The 17,116-nt window shown below is 31.6% G+C and overlaps 1 protein-coding gene across 14 annotated transcripts in view; it reads right to left on the bottom strand.

Annotated features, from left to right (window-relative positions):
* Positions 1-11,850, bottom strand: part of Camta (Calmodulin-binding transcription activator) — a 77,288-nt gene extending 65,438 nt beyond the window's left edge. For 6 of the 14 annotated variants that reach the window (XR_011782421.1, XR_011782420.1, XR_011782419.1 and 3 more), the window contains exon 1: positions 11,577-11,834. Coding sequence is in view for 7 of the 14 variants with exons in the window: in XM_040722072.2 (XP_040578006.1) it covers positions 11,577-11,715 (139 nt within the window). In the remaining 7 variants the exon portion in view is untranslated. Of the gene's footprint in view, positions 1-8,049; positions 8,171-8,232; positions 8,342-11,576 lie in introns of all 14 variants that reach the window. The other 8 variants (XR_011782423.1, XR_011782422.1, XM_071891933.1 and 5 more) reach the window with 5 other exon arrangements.
* Between the last annotated feature and the right edge of the window lie 5,266 nt (positions 11,851-17,116).

Below are 17,116 nucleotides of genomic sequence, written 5' to 3'. Positions count from 1 at the left end.
CTTTCCTCCTTCTTTTCTCTTTTTTTAATTTGTATGAACGACGACGTCTAGTCTTGCAATTTTATTGATTTGTAACTGTTATTTGTGTTTAAAAAAGTGCTCAATTGAAATAAGTAATGGATAATAGATGGATACAAATTATTTTATAGTGGTAAGCCACCCACTTTTCTGGCCCTTGTACAAGAAAATCCTAAATAATCTTATGTTGAACTAAGTGATGATGATGAATGTATAGACGATCCTGATTATCATCCCACACAAGCAGAAGAGATCCGATACACTTCTTTTGAATCTATGAATGAGGAACAGGTTGCCTCAACATGCACATTTCCTAAACTACAACCCCATAAGAAGAGAAGAGGGAAGAATGTCCTTTAAACCGTTGGCTTGGCAGAGCAAGAGGACACCCCTGAACTTAGTTCACCCCAAAACTAAAACAAATGCAGGATAATCTAGAAGTATGAGGATATTGAAACTTTCCAGGTTCCTGATCCCAGATTTGAAATCCCTTTGGATTTAAAGATACAATTGCAGTAGTTCAAAACAATCTTCACTGACAAGATGATGAAAGATATTGCCCACCATACTAATCTGTACTCATACCAGGAGTTAGGGGATCCAATCAAGACTACCCTGAAGAGATTAAAGATTTCCTTGCAATACTACTCATCATGGGTGTTTTCACCTTCTCAGCCATAGATGACTATTGGCACAACGAATGACGCTTCAACGTGATAGCTGATATTATGCCGAGGAAAAGAATCCAGAAGTTACGCCGGTTCATGCATTTCAGTGATAACCAGCAGTGCAGTGACAGTCCAGACAGATTTGACAAAATCCACTTTTTTTTTTAGATGCTTCGAGAGCAAAACATGTATTCAACACAGGGCTTTATGTGCATCGGTACTGCTCAATCAAACCGCATCGGTGGAACTCCCTTGATGTCAGACAAAGAGCTCACAAAGAAAGGATGTGGAGCTTTCGATTACAGGTCTGCCGAAGGGGAAATTGCAGTCAAATGGCTTGGCACCTGTGTAGTCTTGTATTACTTAATACTAACTCACTCTATTCTATAATCTACACGTGCACTACATACATTTGAGACGCCGATAAACAAACAACAAAAGCATAAACAGACATAATTTTATACATACATATAATATAATACATAATGAGACTAATAAACACGGCATATTCCACATATCCCTTTCTATGCATGAATTCAACCTTACACATAATCAATGTAGATCGCTGGGGGCTTAGAAACTCGTCCCGACTTAGTAACACTTTCTTTTAGAACTGCTGCACCTGCATCTTTTGTGTCCTGATTAATTTCTTCAGATTTAGAATTTTCTAGGCGAGGAGATGGCATCTTATTTAAATGGACCGATTTCTTCTATACGAGCCAGTATCCGTTTCAATGATATAGGAACGTGGTGTTGAATTTCCTATAACAATCCGAGACTGTCTTCTATCTGGTATTACAACTTCATCTCCTTTCTGAAGAGTAATCAAAGGTTTTGCTGCGTGTCTTTGATCAAAATTAATCTTTTGGGCCGTCTTTTTATTTTCCTCCAACTGATGAAGAGCCTGGCTAGGTATTACTATTGGAGATAACTGGCATGCAGCTACAGGAACTATTGTGTTTAACCTTCTTCCCATCATCAACTCAGCTGGAGAATATTCATTGGAGAGAGGAGTAGCTCTATAATTTAATAGAACTAAATAAGGGTCCTTGCTACCTGATAATAGTCTTTTAACAGTTTGGACTGCTCTCTCTGCTTCTCCATTTCCTGATGAATGTCCAGGAATGCTTGTAAGATGACGGAAACCATATTCATTAGTAAATAGTTTGAACTCTCTTGATGTATAAGAACTGACGTTATCAGACCTCACTTGATCTGAGATTCCGAATCTAGAAAATACCCGTTTCATCCTATCATTGAGTTCGTTCGATTTTGTCGTTTGTAAACTAGCCACCTCAATCCATCTTGAATAATAGTCCACAAGAACAATGTGCTGTTTCCCATTTACTTCATAAACATCCGTAGCTATATATTGCCACGCCTTTGAAGAATTTTTGTTGGCATTACCGGCTCCGAATGATTTTTCCTGTTGGCTTGACATCTCCGGCAATTTTCAATAAGTTCTTCAATGTTTTCCATTAATCCCAGCCACCATATCGTGCTCCGAGCCAAAGCTTTACATTCGACAATACCTTGATGTCCTTCATGTATTCGATCTAACACAACCAATTTCATTGCAGAGGGAATCACTACCCGAGTGCCCATCATTAACAACCCTCTTACACCTGTCATGTCTGCTCAATAAGCGTAATATAGTCCAACAAGTCCTATAACCAGATGTTTATCAGGTCATCCTTCTGATGCATAGATCATTAATTTGTCTACAAACTTTATCTTCTTGCTGATGATGTATAATTTCTTCTAACTCGCTATTGGGGATAGGTATTTCCTCTAGTATATGATTTGCATGTAATTCCAATTCTTTGTAAAAAAGTATATTTTTCCTTGTTACCCATTGGAGATCGTGAAAGTGTATCAGCCTTATTCAAAATTTTACCAAGAACATGTATTGGGTTTAAAGAATATTGCATTAGCTTCATCCTCATTGTTTGAATCCTTACTGGAAGTTGATCAAAATCCTTCGTCGATAATAACGGAATCAACGGTTTATGATCAGTTTCTAATAAAATGTTTTTACCAAGAATGTAATCTGAAAATCTGTCACACGCAAAAGTTGATGCTAGAGGTTCTTTTTCGATTTGAGCATATCTTCGCTTGGCTTCTGAGAGACTTTTTTTGAAAGTGTACGCCACTGGTGCCCATCTATCATCGTGCTTTTACATGAGGACTCCTCCCAATCCATAAAAAGAAGCATCCGCTGAGACTTTCGTTTCTAACAACGTGTCGTATATTTTCAATACCAGCTTACTAGTGAGACTCTTCTTTATATCCTCCAATGCCTTCTCCTGCTCCGGACCCCAATACCATCCACTAGTAGATTTCAGAAGTTCACGTATAGGTTGTGTCCTGGTTGGTAAGTCTGGCAAGAGTTTCATGAGCTGATTGACAGTTCCCATCAACCCTGTAACCTCACTAACATTTTGTGGAGCTCTCATCATCATGATCGCCTCAACTTTCTCTTTTGAGCTTTCCACACCATTTGCTCCAACAATTTGACCCAAGAAATTTATTTGGCTTTGAGCGAATCGACACTTTTCCTTATTTAAAGTAACTCCAGCATCTTTTCAACTTCCTTAATGTTTGTACAAGTCGTTCATCGTGCTCCTCTTTTCTCTTCCCTAACACAACAATGGCATCCATAAGACAAACTTATCCTTGTTGACTTCACAAAATCCTATAGATTTCACTCTGAAACTTCTCAGGGCCTGATTTAATTCCGAAGGGTATCCTTTTGTACCAGAACCTCCCGAACGGGGTTATAAAAGTAGTAAGCTTTCTGGATTCTTCCCCCAAACACACCTGATGAAATCCTGTTGGCATCCAATTTTGAAAAAATCTTGGCTCCCCCATTAAAGAAATAGTATAATCCACTGTAGGAAGCATAAGGCGTTCCCTTTTCACAGCTAAATTCCATTTTGTTAGATCTACACAAATTCTAATTCTGTTCTTTCCTTTCGGAAACACTACCATAGGAGAACACCAGTCCGATGGCTCCACACACGCCTCAATGACATCTAATTTTACGAGCTTTTCCAATTCTTGTTTTACTAGAGGTAGAAGTGGGATTGATATCCTCCTTGGAGTCATGATACTGTAAGGCTCGACATTCGATTCAATTTTGATTTGATTTTGTATTCACCTTCCAACCTACCAAGTCCATGAAACATATATTTGAATTCCTGGAGAACTAATCGGATCCGTTGTTACTTGCTGGATAAACTTGACCACTCCTAAGGCACTACTGGCCTCTCTTCCAAGTAATAGAGAACCAGAAGAAAGAACATATATTTCTTCCTGAATCTTCCTGTTTCTTTTCTTAATCGCTTCTATGAACACCCCAATCACAGGTAACTTCTTATGATCCGGTCCATTCAGTAATTTTGTAGGCTTTCTTAATATTAATTTATTGAAATGATGATCATAAACGCTTTTGGGTACCACTTTTACATCGCCCCCAGTATCTATATTGAAATAAAGGCGTTTGCCTCCCACATACACTTCAGTTGGAAGATAAATTTAAATTGGGATACATTAAATGTCTATTAACAAGTATAGTCAATTAGTTTTTTGTCTTTAGCCTTTACTGCTATGGATTTTAAGAAGAGGACCATCTTCAAAGTATTCTACGTTCGTATATTCCAACAGATTCGCATTGCTTTTAATTCCAAAAAGGAACATTTATGGATTCAATATTACCTTTGTGGACTCCGGACGTATTTCCCTATTCCAGTGGTATCACTAAACTTGAAACTGTGTTATTCTTCGATCTTCTGTAGGGTCTTCACGTTAAGAGTTTTTGATATCTTCATAGGAGAGAGTCTTTGACACGAATTTAGAGGATATATCACCCAATTGGTTTATTTCTCTTAACTTGGGTTTTTCTTATACTGCTTCAGCATGTTTTAGTAGCTTCCTCAACATTTTCTCTTGTTACCAGTGACATAAAAAAGTCTTGATATTACCCTTATATTGACATTTTCTCGAGTGCATTTATTCAGCATTAATCCTCCACTGCAATAGTCTTGACTACCTTTGAGACGGTCGATCGGCCTAAGGACTTCCTTTTTGTAAATTCGGCTATGAAAATGACCTAAGTGGTTTCAAAAGAGTGATTGACAGCCTCAAGGATTTGCCTAACTAATTTACCGCTTCAATTCATATTGTGTGGCTACCTATACATGTTTTATTTAAAATTTACACAATATTCGTATCCCTAGGCATTAATACCCTAATGTGTATAAAATATGTCTTAGATAGCGGGAACGGTTTTTTTTCAGTCAGCAATCTAAATTAAAAAAAAATATTTTATCAGACTATTATCATTATTATTTAATTTTTGAAGACAGAACGTCTAAGTATAAGGTAATAACTAGGACATGTGCTCATGAAAGACAAGTTGCAACAATGAGGCTTTGCTCGGGCGCTATAAGTGTAAGTTATTGTTAGAATCGCAGTAGAATTGAAGATTAATATTGGAATAATTCTAGCCTATATGTTTTTTTATATACAGAGTTGAATTTGTGTTTATTTGCTTCCGCTCACAGGTGCTTTCAGCTGATCTAATCAAACGTCATAACAGGTAAACTGTTTTGTTCTGAAACATTCTTCAAATTCTAAAGATTATCACGTAAATTTTCGTTTGCTTTTATTTATATACCGGCATGACATATTTTATCTATCACTGTCACTACTACTATCTATAACAAAACAACTGTTTTATTAAATGACTATTTTTTTCTCGTTTTTTATCCTTAAGGCATTCCTACATAAGGATAGATGGAAGATTGTGCGGCTCACTTACCTTAACAAAAGTTGCAACCCTAGTAATGACTTAAATTTCACATGCGAGTAAATGATTGAGATTCTTATTCGTTTTAGTAGTTTCACCTTTTTCCTACTCGACAAAAATTTAATCTTGACATTTTCATCAAAATAATTTTTACGAATATATAAACCTAGAGCTCAACCTTCTCAGTCATATTACAAAACAAGGTTTCTATTAAGCTATGAATAACTTTCTTCCATTCTATACAACGTTTTGAACACTTTCCAAGACTGGACTATCGTATCAGATCTTTTCTTTCCATGTATCTTGAAAAATTGATTTTGCTACAAACTAAAACTGGAAAAAAAGGAAAATCTAGTCGTAATTGGCAAAAAAAATACTATTGAGATTTCAAAAGTGTTATTTGTTTTTCCAAATCTGTTATTGTTAATTAATTTTTTTATTTCGAAAATATCTAAAAATAAAGTAACCATGTGTGCCTGTGCTCCTGATAGAAGAAGAATAACACTGATGATTTGTTGGAGAGTTAATCGTCCTTTTACAGTCCTTGTTGGACTCAGAGTAGAGTTGAGGATCGATATTGGGGTAATTGCTGCCTATATCCTCGATATATACGGAGTAGAGTTGTGTTTATTTACGTAATCTCATGGCTACTTGTAGCCAATATAATAAAACATTCACGACAGTTCAACACTCTCAATAGTAAACAAACTACAACTTGTCGGGATTACCATGTTAATTTTTAGTCTCTTTTATGATTAAACTTACCAGCAATACATGTTTTATGGATAACTAATTCTACATATCAATTATATTGAATTATTCCAAATTATTTTAATAAAATTAAAAAAGGGAGTAGAAAACGATTTAAAAAAAAAAGAAGACACTTATCTCTTCTTCCTCCCTCAGACCTACTACTCACCCTCCCCTATCATAATAATTAGAGATATTCAAAATACTATTCTAAAAATGAGCCCAGCTTTTTGCAGTTGTAATCTGATTTAGGAACCCTGCCTAAATATATTATTTTATTTAGCAAAATTGTTATCATTTTTCTTTTATTCCTTTTTAGCTTCACTACACCATCACATTGTCAATGGAGTCCAAAAGTAAACTAGTGCTGGCAATAGTTTGTGGGAAATAATATGTTGCCTTCAACGAGACTACAAGTAAATTCAAACTTTACTTATTTTTCCATGAACTCGGAGCTTATGGACTTGTACTCATAACCAAAAAATACGGAGCATGAGAACTCGAGACCAGAAGGACCTGGACCATTATGACTCGGACTTTACTTTAGCACTGAAAAGATGGACTCAAATTCAGGTCTGAGTATTAGATCTTTACTCTTTTTTTAAAATTATATTTACTATTTAGAATTAGTAATTATTTAGTGAATATGAAGAGGATCTACATAAAGATGTAAATTAATTAATACGAATTATGTATATAAGTAGATATGGCTTTACTATTAAAAATATTTTTTAATATTTGGTTTCTTATAGTGGTTGTACCATGTGGGTTTTATTGATGATCCCCTTGACGAAAATTGTAGCAGCATCATTATATGGCATGAATGGATAACGTTATCGTTATTGATTCATCATTGTTTTCATCCATACCATTGAGACTTAATTGAAGTGCTTGGCGTAGTATTCACAATTATGAAACATTATTGCAGAGATAAGAATGCTTGTATTTTCGAGGTTATTAGGATTGCTTTAGGCGTTTGACTGCTCTTATAGAATAAGCTACTGCACAAATAATGAAAACTTTTCGTCTCTCGCCAGAGAAATCTGGTCCCAATACGTTGTTCAGACTTTTGACTTCAATACTTAAAATTGTTCTACTGTCAAACTTCTTAACATCTTCCAAATTTTTAAAATAAGGGCAACCTATCAACACTGCCCTTATGGATCATAGTTTCGTTTAAGACAAGAAGATTCTCATATTTTCAATTTCTTTCTTAATCTTTGACAACCATACTTACATTGGGATTCCATTGGCTTTGTGATGGGGTAGCACGAAGGAGTTGTATAACCAGTATAAAGTTCTATGAATTTTTGCAAGGTATGGAAGGTTATTAATATAGAGGGGGGAGATTTCAGGGTACATGCATCTTGTTTATATCCAACATAAAATTAAAAACATCAGGACTCGATTCAATCATATTCTAAGAATAAAATTTCAAATTATTCTCGTAAATACGACTTTTATTATGCTGTTGGAATTCGCATTTTCTAAAGGCTTGGCTCCCAAAATCACAAAGGCCACATGACAAAATTCTGGAAACCTTGTCAAAAATATAGACTTTTTCTCCTTCATTATCAGCAAAAAAAAAAATTATATATAACAATTATATAATAAAATTGAATGTTATTTGTTTTTTTTTACATTCATATTATTTTGTTTAAAACATGTTAGAATTCTTTAAGAAAGTAAGTAATATATTGAAATTATAGCTACAATAAGTCTTAGAATGAATACAGTTAAAAAAATTAAACTACCTATAATAAATTTTATGCAAATGGAAATATTTTGTTTGTTTTATCTTACCTTAAAATTATAAGAGATAAAAATGACTTCTTTTTTAAAAAATCTCAAATTATTTTTATTTAATTTTTAATAAAACCATAGAAGTGCTGTACCATAGCATATTAAAAGGGTTCCATTATGCCTAGAAACGCGGGGGCGGTATATTTTAATCTGTATTTTGAGCCAGTACTTTACTTGTACAACCTGAGAGCCGAGGTGTATTTTGGAATATTGGGAGGTTACTTGATGCTCAGGGAAGCGGCTGGGAGATTGCCGGCTCGGCTACTGACCCACAATAAAGCAACTACTTCCTCTGCATTAAAGAAGAGTGACTAATATAATACCTATATATTAGAATACTTAGATATACTAAAAAAAAAACCAACATGAAAATAATTCTTAAAATTTTACAGTCTTTATTTTTTGTCTTATATTAAGCAGAAGAGTTCTTAAATTTTTAATGTCTCGGCCTACGCTGGGAAAGCCTACTCAGCGTCGTTATTTAATTTTTAATCAAACTAGTAATACCCATTGCCCGCGGGGTGTGTCATCTATTACATTTAAATTTAATATTACTGTATTATTTCACTTCTTTTCTCCCTCACAAAAAACTAATTAAAAAAACATAATTCCAACAAATAGAAAAAACATAACACAAAAGGGGTTATGACACAGATCTTTTGTAATTAAAGGTATCGAAGATGCTTATATGTTAGGAGATGAACCCCTAAAAACACATCCATTTTTTTGAAATCTTTCGGAATTTGCTAATAAAAAATAATGACCTGGCAAATCAATAGCGAACCCATTTTTGGTGGGAGTCTGCTTATTGTTTTATCATAATAACTCCGTTTTCTACAAATCAAGGGTCTACATCCATTCTGAGTATCTTTAATCTCCTTCTAGTTTTATTATTTGGTCATTCCTCAGTATTGCTCTCCATGAAAGGCCAACACACATCTCTATTTGTCAAATACTCCAGGGCTATATATATTGGTTTTGGAAGAACATGGACCATAAAGTTTTTTTTTGTTGATGGAATAATACAATGAGCACTTGAACTCGAAATAAAGACCTAGATCCGAATACTTCTGAGAAGCTAGAACTGAGATGTGGCAACCCTGAAGAAACTCACTTTTCGTATTGTGTATTCATAGGTTCATTGAGCCCAAAAAGTGAAAGGATCTGCTCCATAATCGAGAGCTGATCCGAACCCATTTTCTTCAGATGAGGTCTAAAGCTCTTGCTGATACAAAACAGTTCCAAAGAAGCACACAAAAATCCACTCAGAAACCATTGACCCATTACTTGCTGAAATAAATCTTTAATTTTAATCCCCCAGAAATCACTGGAGTACAGGATTTTCTTTATCATGAGAATTTGAAAGACTTCCTCATAAACTTTACGTCTCGCGAAAACAGACACCAACTTTTAACAGAAGAATCAATATGGCTTTAACAAATTTAGGTTCAAGAAATTTTTCCAAAACCAGATTTTTTCTAGTCTTGTATATTTCTTCACAAATTTTCTCCGAAAAAGGTACGTGTCTTAGGTGATGAAAAATCTAAGGAAATATATTTTAACCTCCAGAGTTCCAATCTTTTAAGGAGTGTTTAAATCATTCTTATTTTATTTATTTCTGGAGCAACCGTGTTTGTATTTGAAACTTCAATTTCTAGTAAGGAAGTTGATTGACCGAATGTTATATCTATGAAATAATTTTTCAATCGATCTCCTCAATTTGTTAATGCTTTAGTTTTCAAATATTTTCAGTACTGTTGATTGACTCCATGGATACATTGAAGGTTTGTGCTAGACTGACCTTAAGAGGTAATCAGCATACATCAGGGATTTTATTTTTTTCTTTAAAAAATCCCTAAAGAATAAGGATTAAAGTGAATCCCCAAATATGAACTTTTAATGTTAAAAATTCTATCAATATTAATTATCTATTTTTTAATACTTGTCCAAAAAAAAAAAAAAAAAAGTTAACGGTACCTAGTATTGTTATTAAACCATCTATGAAAACAAATAGGCTGAAATTTCTCTAAATACCTTACATAAATTTTGTGGATTTTGAAAACGTGATATAATACTCTTACAATATTTTGGGAGAACCTTATGAGTACTGTGTTATGTTATTAAAATTATTAACTTAAAGCCTTTCAATGTATTTTTCCTTCTTACCTTATATAACGTTTAATAATATATGAAAACATTTAAAAAATGGCATAAGGTATAATATACTTACAATATTAGGAAATAAATACGAATAGATTTAGATACAATTTTACAAGTAATCAATAGAACATTCTATTATCCGAATAATTATACAATTTTATTGTAGCTTTTTAATAAGTAGGGCATTAAGTAATACAACAGGTTTCATACTAAAGTAATTTAATAAAATTCGATGTACCGTATACCTCCTTTTACATAAATTAATATTAAATTTGCAGAATAGTAATATATTTATCTGTAGCTTCTAAGGGGCACATAAGTGAAAATGATTGAGAAACATTGAAATGAAAAAAAAAACTACTGTGATCCCTATTTATTGTAACACACATTAATATTTTTATTTGAACAAATATTCGTAAATTCTAACAAATAAGGTTAGATTTTTCTCTAATTTGAACTTGTATTCAGGTAAATGCTCGACAGAACTTTAGGACTAAGTTTCATTATTCTTCTTTTTTATCAAACTGAATCTATAGATTTAAAACCTATGCTAATTAAATTAAATATTTTCTGCAAATTGTATTCAAATCCATAACATTAGATGAAAAATTATTCGTATATTGTTTATAAACTGACCATTATTGGTTCAAAGGAATTGAAATGTGTTATTTTGAATAACTGTTAACATCTTTTAGATAATTCAGTTTATATAATTTCAGCTACTTATTAACATAAAATTAAAGTCATCTGAAAAGTGAAAAATAAATTAATATATTTTGATATTAGATATTAATATATTTTTAGAATATTTATTTTATATATAAAAGTAATGGTATTTGTTTAAAATAAGTTATATATACAAATTGTTAAAATTCCCAAACTATGCCAAACTTGTTACCTAAAGTTTAATGTTATAATTGTAAGAAAATTTAATTGGACTGATGAGAAATATTTTTAGCTATAAATAAAGGCTAGTTTCTACCTTTTTATGTGTCGCAATCTAAATTGTTGGAATTATTATTTCTTTGAAGAATAATTAAGAGTTACTGAGAAAAACATGTATTGTCTATATTGGAAAAATGTCAATAAGAATCCTTATAAATTATATTTCGAGATAGTTACAAAAAATTATAACACTAAGCTTAAAGAGGTGGAAACAAGGGATGTACAGTATTCCAATTAATAAGACTTACATATCTTAAGTAATGTTTGATACAAAGACTAATTGAAGCAATATGTTAAAAAATACATTTTGAATATCTACACAAACACATGCGTATCTTCAATTTATGTATCAAAAGTTAGTTAATTGATAATGGTAGTCAATACTTTATTGCCAATATTTAAGAAAAAACATTTACACTTACTTGGTCCAATAATTATGGTCGTTATCTTATTATCTATGGACATTGTTCGATAATATGTAGTCATTCCCATTCGCATAGAATTATTTTGATGATTGTTATGGGAAATAGAATTGTGATGAGAATAATAAGAATGTGCCATAATGTTTCAAGAATTTTATTATCGCTCATAAGAATGAAAGGGGAGAAAAGTACCCAACGATTGAATACAACTCTCAAAAAGATTGATTAAATGAAGAAATAATCCCTCCCTACTTTCTCATGGTTTTAAGCGCACGCTTTTTTTATGGTTGTATACTTTGTTGGTATGTATCATAAAATGTTATTCGAAAAAGTAACAAACATCAAGTCTAAAAAAATATCAAAGAGCAAATATCTGCCCTTTCACTGTCACAAAATTAAAAGATGCAGAGGTAAAGAGGGGTTCACTAGAAATTTTGTAATTAACAATACAAAAATTTCATCTTAAATTGGGAATTAATTTTTTATTTATGATAATTTATAATAAATTACATATTTATCATCTCATTATATTATTTGGAGAATAATTTTACTTACTATATTAAATAATAAATTAAGAAAATATCAATTTAATATTTTTTTTTTCATAATTGTTAGATTTCAACTATTTACACATATTTGCTCGAACAACAATTTTAAAGTTCAATTAGACAAATATTTTACACACATATGTCTATTTTTAATTAATTGGATTATTCCATATTGTTATATCTTACTGATAAACAAGAATAAGGGGAAATTATTGTAATTATTACTGGATTACAACTTTCTAATACTACTGAGCATATTGGTATGATAATAAAACGTAGTAGGGGAAAATCTAAATAACAATAATTAAATCTTGATGAACTTCTAACCATAAACAAGGGGCATTAGTGTTCTAAGATTTTATCACACATATTTTTTTTGGTGGGTAGATATTTATTTGTATGTTCCTTATGTTATGTATGTTGATTTATTGTACTTAAATCCGTAAATATTTCTACCATTTAATAAAGAAAAGTTGAATAATTTAGAAGAATGGCGTAATTAACTTGTTACCAGATGCGTAAGAATTTTATCTTAATACTTAAATAATCTTTACAAACATAAGGAATTTAGGCTCTATAAGAAAAAGATTTATACTATATAGGTATACATTTAAGAGACTGAATAGTTCACTAAAATATATATAAAAATAAAATAGGTTCACTGTAGTGCTTACGAGAAGAGAATATAAAATATTTTCATTTACTCTTAAAAATCATCATTCAAAATCCTATGAACTGTTCACTTTTTTCATTTTTCCTTAGTCATAAAAAACATATTGTAAGGATTGAACTTCTTTTGCATTACCATCTACATGAAGATGAAGGGAGCTAGTGGAAACTCACGAAGAAACTGAAAAACTGAGACAAGGAGAATAATATAGGGATTTGTCTTGGCAGTCAAATGTTTCTTATGAATACACGAGATAGACTACCAAATTTTAAGTCGTTTGTTTGAATAGTTAATTAAATAACTACTCTTAGCCGTAATCTGATGAAATCAAAGAGTTTTTAACCACGTAGAAATACTAAAGAGTATTGTTTATGTCAACCTGTGTATTTCCTAAAAATACGTGAACTCTTTGTGTATATAGTGCTCCCACGAGGTACGTAAAGAATAGTAACGAAAATATTCATTTAATTCCCGGCAAAGAATCATAATTAAATTTCAATCGAATGTAGAAAAAAGTAATATTTTGATATAACTGCAGTAGGGAATTTACTCTGTCGTAGGGATAAATTATATTATTGAAGGAAAAGAATTCCCAATGCTTATACCTACGTAGGGATATATTATCTTTAATTTTTCAATAGTAACTAGGAATGTGAATCCCCACGGAGCCTCCTCAGGTAGATATACTTCATAAATCATAACATGTCTATGAGGGGGAAGAATTTTAAATTAGTGGCTCGGTACTTTTGGTTTATTAGTAATTTACCGACAGAACATTCATATAATGGATCTTTATCAACCCATTTTTTCAGTGAGTCCATATCTTCTCCTTTTAATATCATAGAAATACGCCTTGACGTTCAGGGGTCTCGACCCTTCGGAGCAAGATCTTTGTCTCACTCATTGGCTCTCATTTACTTTAATGGGTGGATCCTTCATTATGGAGATACATTTTAACATAAATTCCCGATATAGTGACCTCCAATCTCGAAGATCATCACATCAAAAATACATCAGTCGCTCAAGGTGTTTTATGAAATCCACTTATACTGGTGAATTTCTATATAGAGCAAGAATAATCAAATAATAGACCCGATAAGGAACTGAGGTAGTTCTTTTCCTCTATTCAAAGCTACTTCATTGAAAATCCTGAATATATTAATAAAAAATTCACCTTTATTTCTTATTGTACTCTTTTGAAGGAGCCCTTGTGTCCCCTTAATATACATAATAAACAAATTACTCATCTCTAACACACTTATAAGTGGCATCAATTTTATTTGGATGGCTGAACGTTTAAGGTAAATATTAGTCATATTAGAGGGAAGAGTTTGAATTGAGTTACTTGGTAGTTCTAGTTTATCACTGATGTACATAGATTTTTTCTTCGGTAAATTAGAATATAAGTATCTGCATCCACTCATTCTTCTAATGAATTCATTACTTTTCGATTGTATATTCTAGACATTCGCCTCTTACCTTAAATTTAAGGTACTAGGATCTTATCCTTTTGGAGGAAGATATCATGGCTCAATATTTGGATATCCCTTCTTTAATGGAAGCATCATTAATTATTTATGAAGATATCAATTAACATCAAAAATCGTGATAGTGACTTCTAACCTTTCTCAAAAATAAATACATCCGTCACTCCAGAACTATTTGTATTTCCAATATAGGGACTATTTCCTACCTCTGCTATTTTTAATAATACTAATTAAAGTTATTAATTGACACGTATCTCTTAGTTTGTAAAAACTACCCCTAACATTCTACTTCTCAGGACCTCCATCTTCCGTCGTACTGACTCCTAAGTCATTAATCTTCCAAGTTATTAATTCTAGGTATATTACCAGGGTAAGTACTTTTAATTCCTTGATATTTTCTTTCTCTTCTAGACTAAATTATAGATGTACTTTTAAATAATTATTTCTTTAAATTTAAATTTCTTTATTTAAGGTTTCAAATTTCTTTATCATATTTAAATGTTTATATAAATATAAAATATATTTATATATATATTATGTTGTTTAAATCAAATTAGGTGATTAATTAATAAAGTATACCTCTGAATTCTTTAAATCAATATATCAATGAATTTACTATTGAATTTACATTCGTGTTTTGAATATTACTACTTGATGACTTGTAGAAGTAGACCTAAAAAAATAAAGAACTAATTTTATGAACTCATTATGAGTTTATAGATAAAGTATATTTACACAACTTTATAAAAAGTAGAGTAAGTTACTGCAACTAATGCCAACATTAATTTTGGTATGTAGTTTTTTTTATTTATTGATGTAAAATTTTTTGAAGCCACAATCTGTATTTATCAGAAGTGACATTAAAATCTCGAGAAAAGTGATTTGGCTACATAACCTTAAACAACGAACACATTAGAATTTTCAGTAAAAGTAACTTCTTCATGCTACTCTTGTAGAATATAGATAATTTTATAAGTAGTGAAAATGTCTTCTTGGTAAACTTTCGCAGTTTTTTTTTTTCGTTATAATGTCATGGATAAGGCTTACTTTGACGTTCCTATGATACAAAGAACAGATCCTTTTTAATATTGACAAAAAAAAGCTTGATATCCTAGGAGATGTAGTGGATTTAGAAGCGTATCTTTGACGTTTCCATAACTGAATGGATATATATTTGGGAAGATTTGCAAAGAACAGCAACAGGCAACAAGTAACGTTTTTGAAGTTTGTTCCCCAACAATTATTGCTAGCCCAATTTGGACCGATTTTTCTGTCAAGACTACAGTCTCAGACCGTAAAATTCGTTCGGTCCAACAAAAATTATACCAGTCTCAGACCGGTCTAAGATTTCCAGACCGAACCCCAACAATAGTACTCCCCCTCATTAAGGACTTTATTTTTTCCTTTTTTCCGGAGAAAAAGTCTTCCATTCACTTAAAATTACGTGGTATTTAATAATACAAATCTTAATTTAAATATTCAAATTTAAGATTATTACAGTTTCTGTTTATATAATTGCTGGCATATTTTAATTATTTTAGCCAATTTGTTTTCTACGTCTTTAATAAACAACACATTTATGACAAAATGTATGCGTAGGGAAGTGTAGGGATTTTTAGTGGGAGCCCTGCATATCTGTGGCAATTGTATTTAAATAGCTTATAATGATATGGGTTGAACTTATAAGTAAATAACACTGATTCGAACATTAAACAGATGAAATAGTTCCGATTTGATCAGCACCTTCTCCTTTTTCAAATTTTCCTATGTCTTTCATTTTTTTTTTTTTCTTGAAGGAGAGGAAATCATAAGAAAATATTTAAAATTGTTGAAAAAGGAGAGGTTTTGTCAAAAAGTCCTCCAGAAATAGAAGGAGCTATTACAGTAAAGATGGACTAAGGGATAATAATAATAAAAGAGAGAAATTATGCGTGCCAAATGAATGCATAAGTAAACTCACATTTAGATTATGTCATTTTTTAATACTAAGAACTTCTTTTTTACGTCATTTTGCCTTTTCAGCACTGGTAGATTCAAACAAACATCTCTGTACTACCTTTTTTTCCTTATATATTGCACTCGTTTACCTTTACCTGAAATGGATAACCCCTTCACAGCCTTTGTAGCAAATTGTAAAGTATAATAGTTCTCAATTTATGTGTCGGCCTGACGAATAGTGTAGCATCCTTAGAGATGTAAATAAGAAGTACATTCTGGTGCGAGTAAATAATAATATCTATTGATAGGCTATGTATTCCAGAAAAATCTAATTATTTACTTTTTCTTATTCACTGTTGCTGTCATATTATTGCTCAATTAAAAACCCAAGTGGATATAACTTTATAGGCAATGTAGGGAGTGAATCTAAGTAGCTTCTAACTTGTAAAAAATATGCTCATCCAGTATGTAAGACAAAAGAAGGAAATCGAAATGAGGTCATAAATACAACTGACCGACTTAAATGAACGAGTAATGCAGATTGCCAACCAAAATTTGTATTATTATTTAACTCGCACTGGAAAGAAGTTTTATTTACGTCTCAAAGCATGCATTCAACGAATGAAAGATGAGTATAGTTTATGAAAATATAACATATTCATATACATATTTATGATTAAAAAAAAAGTAAGAATGTAGTCATATAAATAAAATCTCCGAGGCATTTTGCATGTAGCATCGAACGTGTGTAGTTAAGGCTCAGCCATGTAGTACTCTAGAGACTAAAATACTTTTGGGCTCATTAATCATAACGTCATTTTTTTTTTACTTTCTGAAGCTATTATTATTATTCTTTCATTCTTGAAGATATAACATTTATCAGCTATGTATTCAGTA

Source organism: Lepeophtheirus salmonis, chromosome 12, assembly GCF_016086655.4.
Source record: "Lepeophtheirus salmonis chromosome 12, UVic_Lsal_1.4, whole genome shotgun sequence".
Taxonomy (NCBI): domain Eukaryota; kingdom Metazoa; phylum Arthropoda; class Copepoda; order Siphonostomatoida; family Caligidae; genus Lepeophtheirus; species Lepeophtheirus salmonis.
This window is presented reverse-complemented; position numbering and strand designations above follow the sequence as displayed.